Here is a 15,563-nt window from a genome sequence, read left to right as displayed (position 1 = left end):
GGAAGAAACTGGATGGACTGGAGGGTGTTTTATATATAGAGAGAGAGAGAGAGAGAGAGAGAGAGGCTGGAGACAGAGACATAAAGTGTGTTGAGTGTCCATGTGTGTAGTTTAAGGAATTGTTTAAGTTTATATTGTAATTTTTGCTGTTAGGGTAATTATAATTATTGGTGTTTGTAAGTACAAGATTGTTTCTGTATGAAACATTTATTTATGGTTCCATATTCATACTTCCATATAATTGCCATAATAGCTGTAGCTAGAATTTCAAATTGTATATAATATACTTTTTATACACTCATGGGTGGATTATACAGGTGCATCTCAATAAATTAGAATATCATGGAAAAGTTTATTAATTTTACTAATTCAATTCAAGAAGTGAAGCACATATATTATTTAGATTATTTCATACAGAGTGATGTTTTTGGAATGGAATCCCAAAAGTCAGTATCTCATGCTATCACGCTCTAATCAATTGGTCAACACAAAACACCGGCAAAGGTTTCCTAAGCCTTTAAATGGTCCCTCAGTCTGGTTCAGTAGGCTACACAATCATGGGAAAGACTGCTGACTTGACAGTTGTCTAGAAGATAGTCATTCACACCCTTCACAAAACCTCCCCTTGCAAAGATGAGAAGTAACTAGTCACACTTTGTCACTTCAGATAGACATGTGTGGTGCCAAAAATATCATAGGACACAAAAAGGGCACATATTCACAAGTGCAAGTATGCCATGCTTTGGGAAGCATGGGCAACTAGGATATATAAATATCTCACTTTTTAGGATTGTGACAGATCTTCTTTAACAGTAATAAATGTAAGGTTATGCATATGGGAAGGGGCTTAGGTAGGTTGCTGGAAGTACTCCCATCACACTTTGTGTCTGGTCACTTCAGATAGACATTTGTGGCGCCAATGGCAGTTCTCCATGGGAAACAAATATGCAAAGAGGTACTGTATCACCCAAGAAAGAGAACCTATTAAAAGAGGACATGCTTTACATATGCAGTAAAGAAGGTACCTACACCAACATAGAAGAGGGTTCTTCACTGCAAGAACAATGATACTCTCTGCCTAAAGAGGTTGTGATGGTGAAAATTGGCATCTACCTCTTTCTACCTTTTTTTTTTGCCTTCCTCTGGATGAACTTTGTAGGATAATAGGCTTAACTGGATATATATATATATATATATATATATATATATATCTTGAAAATAGTCCCAGTAAGAGGACTGAAACGTCGCAAGGGTGAATAAAGATCCACAATTTTTCACCTACGGATGTGCTGCGGTGTCTTTCCTTGTTTTATATATATATATATATATATATATATATATATATATTTTAGCCTTAAAAACTATATTACAGTTTGAGCCATAAAGTAGGCTTTTTCAAGCATAAAAAAATCTACTATATTACATGTATGCGGTATATGGAATAAAGTGGAGCGTTGATCTACATCTGGAGTGTTGTGCTGTGATGTTTTCGTTGTGTCTTACTACATTTGCCTGGTAATGGTGGAAAAAGGAGGCACTTATGCACAGCCAAAATCTGAGTGTCAATTTTTTATTACAAAAAAATTATAAATAAATAAATAATTCAATATGTTAAAATGCTTCCAAAGGTCTGGCTTATTTTTAGGGGGGACATATTGTTTAACCCCTTAATGACCTGCTAGCCAGGTCTTTAAGTAATGCCAATCGTGGACATTTAACATCTGAGTGCACTGAAAACCGAATGTGCGCGCTTTCGGTGGTGCTCCGGCTCCCCCGTGTGGTGATCGGAGGAGCTGGAGTGTGTGTGCAGCAGCCCCTGTCTTTGTGAATGACAGGAGGCTGCTGCATAGCATTTCCTATAGAGCCCTTGTATGTAATAGGGCTCCATAGGAAAGTAGCAAAATCATCATAGATTCCAATGCAAGTGCATTAGAGTCTATGATAATAGCTATCTAATGATTGCATGTTATAGTTAATTATAAGAACTATAAAAAAAATGTAAAACAATATATAGAATATAAAAATTAAAATTACCCCACTTTTCCCAAAATAAAAATGAATGAACTAAAAAAAAAAAAAAATAATGGGTGTCGCGAAAACGGCCATAATATAAAAATATAAACATATATTCCCCATATAGCAAACAGTAAAATGGAAAAAAAAATGTCCAAATGGACGTTTTGGTTGCTTCATTTTATACTATTTTTTTTTTAATGAAAAGTGATCAAAAAGTCATACACAGCCCAGAATGGTATCAATGAAAAGTTCTGATGGTTTATTTCCATAACATAGACTTTTGGGCTTGTGAAGCCGCATGGGAAACCCAGGCGGAAGAAATATTTAGCGGTGGCAGTAGTTACATACAGAAGGTGGAACTAAGAAACATATGTGAACTGAAAGGGTGACTGAAGAAACATGTGAGAATATGGTGGGATAGGACATCCCTGGAACAGTATGTAATGAAAAACCTAATTCCACGTGGTTTGAGAGTACAGGTGTTTCCATCATATGGCCTTGAGGTTGATGAGTTTAATCAGAAATGGGAGGAGGCGTGTAACAACTGCTCAATGATTTTTTATGAAATTATTGATCTCTGCAAATAATACTTCACTTGAAGGTATCGATAAGGAGATTATGGCCACTGAGACGCAGCTGAATGAACAGCTGGCTGCAGGTAAGATTGAGAGCCTCAAGAGAAATTTAATGGAGTCATATAAACTATGGGAGAAACAAATTAAGGAATGTAGAACTAAGACATTTCAGAGGGATGCACAGGATTTTGACTAAAATCAAGTGTACAGGTGGAAATGGACTTTGGTTGAACATAGAACCAGGAGTTCTTCAGTCTTGTCACTAGAGATGAGCGAATCGAAGCTGACGAAGTGGAATTCGATCCGAATTTCAGGAAAAATTCAATTTGCAACGAATGCAAATTTCCTCTGACTTCGTGGTAACAAATCACAATTTTTCCAAAAATGGCGGCTACACGTGTGAGGACATAAGGCAATGAACTCTAGGAAGGTGGGCTGACCCATAATACCATGCATGCAGCCAATCAGCAGCCAGCCAGCTCTCAGCCCTATAAATGCAGCGGCCATCTTAGAGTCAGACATTTTCCAGTGTTCAGAGTGCAGAGACAGACGTGAGAAGGTGCTAGGGACAGTAATTGGAAAAACCTCTATGTTTAAAAAACCCCTGAAAAAACTATTTATAAATGCAGGGAAAGGATAGGGAGGAATCATTTCACAGCATCTTAATGCAGGGAGATACTTCAGAAGGCACTAGGGACAGTGCCAGAAAAGCGATTTACAAGTGCAGGGAAAGGATAGGGAGGAATCATTTCAAACAGCATCTTAGTGCAGGGAGAGACATCAGAAGTCAGTTCGGACAGTGCTAGAAAAACCTCATTGTGAAAAAAAAAGTGATTTACAAGTGCAGGGAAACATTATTTGGAGATCCAAATAGCCATTATACAGCTCTGGCATTCTAGCAGTTTGTTCTTGCAATTGGGGTGCAAGTGCTATGTTGAAAAGCCTTTAAAGGCTTATATCTGTGGAAAAAGAAAAAATAACTAAGCATTTCACTTCTGCAGTTATATTTATTGAAAGGGTTCAGTTTCCTATTTCAGTACAAAAAGGAAAAAAAAATATACGCACTTTACTGTTGCATTTGTTTGTGAAAGAGTTTAGTGGCCTATGTCAGTACAAAAAGGAAAAATATATCACATTTCACTTCTGCAGTTATATTTGTTGAAAGGGTTCAGTGTCCTATTTCAGTACAAAAAGGAAAAAAATATATGCACTTTACTGTTGCATTTATTTGTGAAAGAGTTTAGTGGCCTGTTTTAGGACAAAAAAGGAAAAATATATACACATTTCACTTCTGCAGTTATATTTGGTGAAAGCGTTTAGTGTCCTATTTCAGTACAAAATGAAAAAAATATATACGCACTTCACTGGTGCCTTTATGCTAAAAGTGTTTATTGGCCTATTTCAGTACAAAAAGAAAAATATATATGCACTTCACTGGTGCACTTATTTGTGGCAAAAGGGTTTAGTGGCCTATTTCAGTACAGAAAGAAAAATATATTTGTCACTTTTAGGGGTGTTTTCATTTGCTTTTAATTTATTTAGTTCAGCTAAAAGTATGTCAGACAGAGAAGTGCCAGGCCCTGCACAGAGGAGGGAAAGAGGCCTAAATTTTTCTGGCGCAGGCAGAGGTCGCAGCATAGTAAGGGGGCGTGGCAGCAGGAGTCACAGAGAGAGGCATGAGCTCCCATTGTCGTCTAACGGTCGTGTCTTGACCAGCAACCTAGCGGTTCTTGATTGATTAATTCGGTCATCAATTTCATCCCAAGTGACATCAGACACCACCAGCCAACAGTCAGTGGGTTCGTGAGACACACCCTTAGTTGGCATGGCCCGGGAGCAGGCCCTGTGCACTCACCTGTCCTCAACCTTCCTCTGTCCTTTTCTGTTCCCTTAGCCAGAGAAGTAATGTATGCTTTGGGCTCAGCTTCACTATACAACAAGGAACAGCTACTAGAGGACAGTCAGCAGCTACTGCCCAGCCAAGATCTGGAGGAGACATCTGGCTCTTCCTCCACTAGGCGGGCAAGTAGTCAAAAGTAGAGTTGCGTGGGAGGTGATGTTGCAAACGGTCAGGTTGAGGAGGACATCAGTGACGTGCAGACACTACTCGATGATGATGAAGCCGATCAGACTTGGGAGCCGGGTGCAGAAGTGGCTTCATCATCAGGAGAAGAGGGTGGCAGCTTGCCCATGAGGCAGCGGCAGAGCCAGCAAGGTGGTAGCATGGCTGGGAGTCAGCAGGGTGGAAACAGTGGGAGTTCAGGAGCCAAATGTGCCCATAGTAGACCACCTGCTTCGCAGCAGCCTCCCTGCCCGGGTAGTAGTGTTGCAGGAGGTCAAGGAGGCAGCGGCGGTAGCAGTCAGTCAGTGCAGACTGTTGGGGGGAAAATCACCTACTCAGCAGTGTGGCAGTTTTTTATTGAGCTGCCAGAGGAGGCTAATGTGGCCATATGTAGAATGTTGGCACTACAGCCCTGCGTTAACATATGCAGCGTCACCATGCAGTGGCCTGGGAGAACCATGGCTACCGCTGCGTCACCCAGTGACACGCACACTGTTTCAGCCAGTCAAGGCTACAACACCTCAGCCGAAGGGAGTCATTCTGTCAGCAATATCACCGAAGCCACATTATTTCTCAGTGGCCAGGACTATCGGATAAACAATGTAATTCCACTGCTACGTGTCCTGGTACAGATGGTGGTAAATATGGCTGGTCAGGGGACTGTAGATATGGCATATAAATATATCTATAAAATTCGGCAAACCGGCCAAATCGATTTTTGAGAAATTTGCTTATCTCTAATTTTAATGTATTTGTAATTTTGCATCTACACTTATGCAAATAGCGCTTTCACCTTTGCACTGCATGTTGCACTTTTGTCTTTAAAGGATAACTGTTTTGTTTTTTTTGTTTTTTTAGAGTATTGGATTGTGGTTATTAATATCACCTTTGTGTACCTATTTCAACTTTTCATTTTTGTTCCCTGTACTGCCTACTTTTACCTGTGCTTAAAATAGGGTTGCTAGGCATGATCCGTCTATCTGTTGATAGACAGAGCACGCAGGCTCACATTACTGACAGCCAGGGACTGTAAATAAATGATTAAAGCCAGGTCCTCCCCAGCAGCTGATAACAGTGCCTGGGCTGTGTGCACTTCTCCCTGTCCCTGCGCTTGGCAGATGCTCCCTCACTCAGCAGAGCTGGACAATGCAGAGCCGAATCAGCGCAGACCAGGGAAGGGAGATCTGCCATCTGCTCAGTGTATAATTGAAAGCAACATGTGGTAAGAGGACCCCTTTGTGCTGCAGGAGATTAACCCTTCAGGGGGGAAGGGGTCTGGTTACTGACACTTTTGGGGGGCTGTTGTTACTGGCTAGTGAGGGCAGGCGGGATTAGCCTCGGGGAGGGCAGTGGCGGCCATCTTAACTCAATAGTGAAATTGCAGTTTTATGCAGACTGGTTGCTAAGGGCTGAATCTTATTAAATATGGGGTAAGTCAGTCGAATAGTAACTGATTCTGGAATATCATGTTATTAGTAACTACATATATGAAAATTGAAATTAGGGTCTGCATGTGACAGTTATATTTACATTTTTTACCATCAGGCACTTTTGACAATATAAATATCAATCATGAATAATCAGGTATGTTTTATTATGTTTTTTTTTTATTTTTTTTATTTGTGTGATTATGTATTGATAGGTAGCACTTACATGTATATTGTATACCATCATAAGGGTTTTATTCCCCATCCTTACCTTTCTTAGGATGCTATATATCCATGGTTGCGCTTTTGGTGTTTGCATTCCATGGTGGAACACGCACAATACTTCTTAGCTATGGTTTCCACAGTGAAATGCACATGGCTGTTTGTGGTATGCGGGAAGGTAGGGAGAGATCTTGAGATATTTTGGTGCTGGCTTTTTTGTGGAGGACGTGCCAAAAGTTCCCACTGTCCCTACATGCGTTCCATGGCTGGGTGCGTGTGGGGTACAGCCAATTGGACTATTGGCTGTTTCAAGCTTAGATATTTAGGGGCCAATTAGGTTGGGAGATGTTCATGTTTGATAATATAATGTACTTTTGGCTATAATGTTGGCACATTTAGATATTGATGCTTAGGGAGGAGGTGACGTTCAGGGAGGAAGTGACGCTATGCATTCCATTGCGGAACGCACACCCTACAATCAAGATAGGAATATGCAAGTCCAAATTGGGTTTTCTATTCCTATGTGTTTGTAATCCTTGATCATGTACAGGGTTTAAATAGGTTGATAGCTTGTAGTATGATATCCCCTGAGGAAGCTTAATGTGAAACGTACATCAGGGCTGGAGCTATACTGGTTGGTATCTAATTTTCTACATGTTCCACTTTGGATTAGGATCTGTTACTATATTATCTAATTGGACTTGTATTTAAAGAGTATACTTTGCCTCATATTTATCATCTATTCCCCTTATATTATCTCTGTTTGGGACTGTACTATGCACTTCATCTTGGAGGCATATGGCCATGAGGTGCTATACTATTAGGAACTGGGTTCAATAGTGTTAAGTGTTTGTTGCCATAGGTCCAGTGTATCAAATTTTTCTTCTGTATATGCATGCCACTGCTATTTTATAGATTTTTATGATTATTTTATATGTAATAATAAAGTTCTTTGAAGTATTAGATAGTATGTTGTTTTTTTATTTTATTTCAATTGGGATGGTGTTTATATCTCCTATACAAAAATCACCTTGAAAGAAAAAAAGATGCAATTTAAAAACTGCACTTTGTGTTAAAATAGAGAAATAGAAACCATATGAAAAATATAATTTTTTTGCTTATATTTTCTTGTGTAAAATTACTAAAATAAATTAAATAAAAATAAAGTACCACTAGTTGCCAAGAAAAGATGCATACGTTATTTAAATAACCGTGCAAAAAATAAAAAATTAAAAAATAGTTATTGCTCTTGAAGGCTCATGTACTAATACAATATAAAAATGTATCTGGTCAAGAGCGGTGGAAAATTGCCAGTTTTTTATTTTTTATATTTTTTTATGGATAACATAGCATTTTGTGTAACAAAATAAAATATACATTTAAACAATTTATGTGCCTACCTGTTTTTGGATCAACTGAAAAATATGGTTGTCCTTGAAGTATGCTGTAAACAACTCTGGCACTGTTTCCATAAGTAGGGTCATCCCCATCTGTAGCTGTCACCTGAATTACTGAGGTACCTGCATGTCAAAGTAAAAAAGGTGTTAAACACAACCTTTAACTATACTAATAACTAATTTCCAATAATATATCAAATGTCAATGCCAAATGTTATCTTTTATCTGAAAGGTAAACATGTGGCATTCATACAAATGTAAACTTACATGACGTTTTAGATATAAAGTATAAATATGCAGAGATAGATTATTCACTTATCAATCACATCTGGAAGGGTCCATAAAATTTGTTTCTTTCTGTAGGGGCTAGTAACATGATCAAGGTAGTTTATTACACATCATTTATTACACGTCATCCATCGGCGCCGTGCATCGGCGAGCCCAATCCGTGTCACGCGTGACGTCATTGGATTGACCTCTCCGATGCATGGACCCAGGGTGAGGGCGGAAGCTGCGTAGCGCAGAGAAAGGAGGCGTGTCATGCACCAAACAAGTTACCGCATCAGCTGCTACAAATAATAAAATCACATGACCCCAAGCAAGGAAAATGATAGGATAACGCATGATTCAAATGACCAGCATTCCCCATCCTAAGCTCACTCCTCCTGAGGAAATCACAGGCGACGAAACACGCGTCGAGGAACGGCACCCCCATTTATAACACCCACCTATACAGGTAATGACGAACTTCAGATGAGGTTCTCCTATATGCATTAGTCACTATATTACCAATAGTTACATCGATAGACATCAGTGCAGTTGAATTCAGTTGGGATTTTCACACCACTGCTCCACACCGTCAGGCACATAGTATATCTTCATGATATTAACTCATGGTTGCCACAGTCTTTATTGCATAGCTATTGGGTGTTATAGATGTGGATAACTTTGGATATTCTCACCATATAGGTAAGCAGTTTGTATTTGTGTCTTGCACACCTTTTAAAACGAATTTCAATAAATATATTTTTTTATTCAAGGAATTATATACTCTTTTCTTGCTATTGTTTAAATGATCAAGGTAATGAAGCCAGCCCTTGGTTGTCTTCTGGACACTCAATTCATGAGTACAGGTAAGCTTGCGCTATCGGAAATGTTTCATAAAGTTTATAATATGCACAAGTGCTTTTGTACTGTATGTACAGATACATCCATATGTATGTGTAAGTTAGCTGGCCATGCACATTAGATAGAAGTTGGGCGATGAATGATCTTTCAGGGAACATTCTTTCAAAGAAAGATTGTTTGTCCATGAACAATAGTTTTTTTGAATAATAGATCATTCATCGAACAAAAATATTAAACACATCCAACTTCTTTTCTGATGGTAATGGTCTGTGATCAGTTGGCTAAAACAATCATTCGTATTAAATTTCACCAATGATCGTTTCGTTGAAATAATCCATATTGATCAACTTTAGACTAATATGTATCTGTAGTATACATGTAGCTAGTTTTGAGCGAATTTAATCCAAATAAATTGATTTTGATGCAAATTTCAAGAAAAAATCGATTTGCGCTTTGTAACAAATCTATTTTTCCTGAAATGGCGGCAAAGAAAAAAAAAAACATACTCACCTCATCTATTTTCTTGAGGAAAGACTGTTGCGGCCATCTTGATTGAATACACTGTGCAAAATGTCACGCAGGGTGATGTTTGACATCACCATGCCAGCACGCTGGCCAGGTGCAGTGACGTCATCAGTGATTTTGCATGGTGTCTTCAATCAAGATGGCTGTGAGGGCCTCTCCCCAAGCAAATGTTTAATGTAAGAATGTATTTTTATTACCGGATCAACCCCTGAAAGCACACAATTGTAGCGTCATATGCTGCAATCAGCGATTAACGTTACATCTGAGGGGTTCAATGACAGGGGGAAGCATGATCTCTGTTCCCTGTCGTTGCTCCCACTACATACAAAGTAACACGCTTCTTGATAAAGTAATTAGTCATTAATCTAATTTGTTTGTGAAAGTCAGCAAAGCAGCTGAATCAATTTTTTCTGAACTGTACTCATCACTACCTGTAGCAATACAGTAATCTGAAGACATTCAAGAAATTGGCCTTAAGTTTAATAAAGGTGCCCCTAAATGTGAGAAAATAATAAAAATGGTTTACTCACCACTTAGAGAGGATTTGTCATCAAAGCAAAAATGACAAAAAAATCAACATATGCTGCTTGTATAATTGAACTAGCCAATGCTTCCCTGACCATGGTATACTTTCCTCTATGATACTGCACCCCCCCCCCCCCCTTTGCACTTCAGTTATGCCCCCCTCCAGTACAACACATGTCAATCTGAAGTGACTAATCACAGAGGTGTGGCTAACCACTTTGCTTCTTTGCACAATCTCTTCCACACACACCCTGTAGTGTGATTCTTGTAAGACCATGCTACATGCCATCTCCACCCAGGACAGTGTCTCACTCTGACCAGAACCAGAGTGAGATGTTGCTGCTGAGAGGAGCCCAGAGCCAATGTTAACTAGCAGAGACTCCAGTCAGGTTGTGTCTGCAGAAAGTAATGTGCAGCATAGTCTCATTACAATTGGTAGGTTTCCTGAGGTCACAATGCAGCTGGAGGATGTGTGTGACAGAGAAAATTCCTCTTGCAAGGAAGCAAAGTAGCTAGCCACATCTCTGTGGCTAGGTGCTTCAGACTGACATGTGTGGTGCTGGAACTTTAGGAGGGCATAACTGAAGAATGTGGAGGTGCAGGAACATAGACAAAAGTATGCCATGATCAAGGAAGCATGGTTAGTTTGTTATATGAGCAGTATAGTTTTTTTTTTTTTTTGCTTTGGAAATAGGTTCTCATTATTCCCCCACCATTTCCAGTTCTGCTACTCCAGTCCTCAGTTCTGGTTTATTTTCACAAGCAGCAGGTGTGGTGTAGCCATATACAGCATGTGAATGTTGAAGCCAATCAGTAGTATATGTCATGAGCCTGCTGAGGCCAGTGATTGGCTATAAAGTAAAGTACACCATGATTCCATGAGCCTGGTATACTTTACTCTATGTTCCTGCACCCACCCCATCTATCCCCATTCTAAAGTTGTAGCACCACACACGTCAATCTGAAGGGACTATCCACAGAGATGAGGCTAACCACTTTGTTTCTCTGCAAGGGGAATTTCAGCACGACTGGAAACAGAAAGGGACTAAGTGAAGAGTATCTGATATTTTATTATTTTATCACTTTTAGGGGCACTTGAGAGGTTTTCATGTACGTTGGCCAGCCTCTTTTACTCATCAGAGTTTTGACGTTGTGCATGTGTAGACATTGTTTTCCTCCTAAAACATTTGATGGCCTATGACAAGAATATGAGATCATTTTCAGATGACTGCACACATTTTATCTTTGCCATTCTCATATGCATTATAATCTTTCCCAACTACCTTCTAAAACCTATAAAGAACATGAACCAAATAGTTGGATGTGATCTTTCTCTCTTGTGATCTAATGTTATGCAAGTAAAGTAAAGTGCTAATCAGATGGCATTTATTTCCCAAAAGACAGGTGCTGGTAGTGGAAGACTCAATTATTAGGGGTACAGAAAAGGTGATCACAATGACCAGGATCGTTGAACGGTGTGGTGCTCGAGTTTGACATATCACAAATCAAGTTAAGAGACCACACCATTCGTCAGTATGAGAGTGCGTCTGACGTAGGACGCTAGGGCTCCGCCTCCTCCTCCTCCCCTGCCTCTGCCCCGCCGCCGCTCGCTGGCCGCCTGCAGCCCGCACTACTGAACAGCCGATGGGCCGAGAGTCGGAGACACCGTTATGCTGAGCCTGCCCTGCTTCCCTGCTCTCCCCTGCTTCCGCTGCTACCGTTCCGCCCCTGCTCGCTGGATTGTGGAACTGCTGAACAGCTGAACAGTTGAACAGCTGACGGGCTGAAAGTCCGAGACGCCGCAATGCCGAGGTTGCCCTCACCTTAATGCCGGAGTTTATATACTGACCTCCGTTTCACTCTGCAAGGCAAGGGGATATCGGGTGGTGAGTTGTTGTGTCGGCTGTCTTGTGAGTTGTTGTGGAGGAGCTGGGATGTTGGAGAAATGAAGGGTGCATAAAGGGCTTCACAGGACGCTACAGCTTCTTTGAAGTGGATTCCTGCTGCCCCAGTTGCCTTTGTGGGAGAGGCGGACCCGGTTAACCTGGACTGCACTGTCCGACGATATCGTGGAATGACAGGTCCTCTTAACTTTAATATATGACCGCCAGGAGTGACTAACTTGGGGGGTACAGTTTATACTGCCTCCCACCGCAACCTATACTCAGCCTTTGCCCTTAGGTCTGCCTCTACCGTGAAGGTATACTGTGAAGGTATACAAGTAGTGGGGACGATATCCCCGGTTATGGCAGCTGATAGAGGGCTGGTTTCCCACGGTGATAATGGTTGCACGGATGGATATGCGGTTTGAAGATATTGTCGACTGAAGGGAGGAAAAGGAAAAAAAAAAGGAAAGGAAAAGGGGGGGGGGGGGGGCCAAATAAAAATAAAAAAATAAAAAATATACATATACTGTATATAAAAGAAAAGGATATATGACCCCGCCCCCACCCTGGTTGTATAATCAATGACATTGTTCTTTCCGGATTTAACGAACTAACTAACTTTTTGCACCTTCCGATACGCCGGATGCTAATGCGTGTGTTATAACTTTGCAAGAAATCCACCTCTCCCGGTCAAAGCTTTAATTAACAGTACTAATATTACTAATGTTTTCTCCTTCTGAAATGATTTTTTCTGTATTGGACGGATATTGAATCGATCTCCTTTATTATTGTTTGAAAAAGATTTATTGTTTACATTTTGATTGTGATTAATTTAGAAGGGGGGGTTATATTTGCAGTTGTTCCTTCGGGCTCATAAAACCGTGTTGGTATTGAGAGAGGGAGGGAGAGGGAAAAGGGAGGGAAAAGGAAGGGAGGAGGGAAGGAAAAAAAAAAAAAAAAAAAAAAAACTGGTGAGAACTGAAATGCCGTCCAAGAAAAGGGAGGAACCGCGTGCCCCCGCGGGAAACACCGCTAGGAGATCAGCTGCAGGTTTGGAAAGTGGGTCTAAACAATCGGGCCTAAACAAATATCTGGTCCCGAATTCACCGGGGATAAGATCCCCACAAAAAGAAAAAATTGTAGACTTGAGATCGCAGGACTTAACGCACGAGACATCAGTCGAAGGGGGAGAGGCAGAGAGGGGACCCCCAGTGACATATACAGAAACGGATGTAAAAATGGTGCAGGATATACTCTGTACTGTCTCACGGATGGAAAATTTAATGGGCAATCTAGTAACCCAGCTTGGGGCAGTACAGACAGATGTTATGGTTATACGAGCGGAGATGGAAAAAGTTAGACAGCGGTTGCAGGAGATGGAAAAAAAGATCCCCCCCCTTGAGAAATCTGTTCAGAAATTAGAGAAGGAAGTGATTGCTTTAAAACAGACAAACGCTAAGATCGAAAAAAAACTGGTAGACCAGGAGGATAGATCAAGAAGGTCAAATATAAGATGTGTGGGGATTCCAGAGCGAGCGGAGGGAGATAACTGTACCGATTTTATGGAGGGATGGTTAAGGGAAAACAGTAGAGAAGGTACTCTCTCTCCCCTGTTCTCCATCGAAAGAGCACATAGGATCCCCACAAAAAATAGGGTACCAGGAGATTTTCCCAGACCGATATTAGCGAAATGTCTACTATCTAAGGACCGAGATGGAATATTAGCCGATGCTAGAACCTCGGAAAGATATCACATACACATACAGGGGGTAAAGATTAAATTTTTTCCAGATTACTCATTCAGTACTAATGCACAAAGAAGAGAGTTTATATCGGTAAAAAAAAGATTAAGGGAAGCAGGTAAAAAGTATAGCCTTTTTTTTCCAGCAAAATTAAGGGTGGAACACAATGGCAAGTTTATTTTTTTTCAGACTCCGGAGGAAGCTAGCGAGTGGGCAGACGGGGAGGGTCTCTGAGGTTGGGGGGAGGAGGCGATAGGCGCTAATATGCTAAGATATGGAGTCGCCCGGACTGCCGACCAGCAGAAGGGGGGACTATTATGGAGGGGTTGGGGGGGTGGGGCGTGGAGAGAAGTAATATTATTTTAAATTTTTTTTTTTTTTTTTCTGTCTATCTGGATAGATGGTTAGGGTTCTTTCATTGAATGTGAGAGGGCTCCGCGAGAGGGTCAAAAGGTTTGCTATCCTTGAGTGGATCAAGAGGTTCCTGCCAGCCGTCATCTGCCTCCAGGAGACACATTTAGACAAAGAATCAGTCAGGTGGTTGGAGAGGAGATGGATGGTGGCGGGATATCATTCGGTATATACTACCTACTCTAGAGGGGTCTCGATTTTGATACATAATAAAATTAAGTTTGAGGCCCTGGCATGTGAGGCTGATGATCACGGCAGGTACCTCTTTCTATATTGCTATGTAGAGGGGAAAAAAACTGTACTTGCAAATATATATATTCCACCACCTTATAAATCAGATGTTTTGTACCAACTGTATAGATTTATGTTGAATAAACAGAAATGTATGCTGATTGCGGTCGGAGATTATAATGCGGTTATGGATCCACTCAAGGATAGGATGTCTAGTGGAAGGGGAGGAGCACAAAATGTAGAGTTACGCAAACTAGTGTACGAATTTAATTGGGTAGATGTCTGGCGGGTGCAGAACCCGGATGAAATTAATTATTCTTGCTACTCAAAAACACACCAAACCTGGTCGAGAATAGATATGATTCTGGGAAATAAAAATTTAATATCTCAAAATAGGATTAGGATAAAGTATATACCCATGGCTTTATCGGACCATAGTGCAATGGTAATGGAGCTGGATCTGAATAAAAATAATATTTTGCCGTTGTTTAAGTTCAATCCCCATTGGTTATTATTAATTTCAGATAAAGAGAGTATAATAGAAGAGTTGAAACTCTTTTTTATTGAAAATAATGGTTCTGCCGGTAGACTTGTGGTTTGGGACACCTTTAAGGCTTTTTTGAGGGGAATATTGTTTAAAAAAGTAAACTATTGGAAAAAAAGTACTAGAGAGAATGGGAAGGCATTGGAAAAAAAATTACAAGAGGCTGGAATGGTATGTATGAGACACCCTACTGTACTTAATAAGAGAGTTTGGGAGGAAGAACAAGAAAAGTTGAGGCTATATCAATTAGAAAAAAGTAGGAAAGAATTGCTCCTTCAGGGGATTAAGTTGGCCTCGGAGGGTGAAAAGGTCGGAAAAATATTAGCAAATATAGTCAGAAACCAAAAAGGGAAATCATGGATTGGAGTGATTAAAGATAAAATGGGAAAATTACTCACGGTACCTGAAGATATAAAAAAAGTGTTTGGGGACTACTTCCAAGAGTTATATAAGTCCAGGGTACAATACTCAAAACAAGAGTTAGATTCCTATTTAGATAAGATTGCCTTTAATAGGATTTCTGAGGTTCAAAAAGAATTTCTGGAAAAAGAAATAACTGTGGCAGATATAAATTCAGTTCTGGGCAAGGTTAAATCCGAGAAAGCACCAGGTGGAGATGGATTGCCCTTTGAAATATATAAAACCTTTGCACAGGTATTAGTTCCAGAATTAAAAATAACATTGGATGAGGCCCGAAAATTAAGTGATCTACCGAGCTCTATGAAGGAAGCAATTATTACATTAATTCTAAAAAAGGGGAAGGAACAAACAGACCCTGGCTCATATAGGCCTATATCCCTCTTGAATACAGATGCAAAAATTTTGGCAAAAGTTCTAGCAGATAGGCTCTCTAAGGTTATTAAAGAAATAAT

At 40.3% G+C, this 15,563-nt stretch overlaps 1 protein-coding gene across 2 annotated transcripts in view; it reads right to left on the bottom strand.

Moving 5' to 3' along the window:
• CDH18 (cadherin 18) overlaps positions 1-15,563 on the bottom strand; it is a 601,306-nt gene that overhangs the window by 407,872 nt on the left and 177,871 nt on the right. For both annotated transcript variants that reach the window (XM_044293327.1, XM_044293328.1), the window contains exon 3: positions 7,703-7,822. In XM_044293327.1, coding sequence (XP_044149262.1) covers positions 7,703-7,822 — 120 coding nt within the window. The remainder of the gene's footprint in view (positions 1-7,702; positions 7,823-15,563) is intronic.

This window comes from Bufo gargarizans, chromosome 5, assembly GCF_014858855.1.
Source record: "Bufo gargarizans isolate SCDJY-AF-19 chromosome 5, ASM1485885v1, whole genome shotgun sequence".
NCBI lineage: Eukaryota > Metazoa > Chordata > Amphibia > Anura > Bufonidae > Bufo > Bufo gargarizans.
The sequence above is the reverse complement of the archived record's forward strand: the minus strand, read 5'-3'. Positions and strand labels throughout refer to the sequence as shown.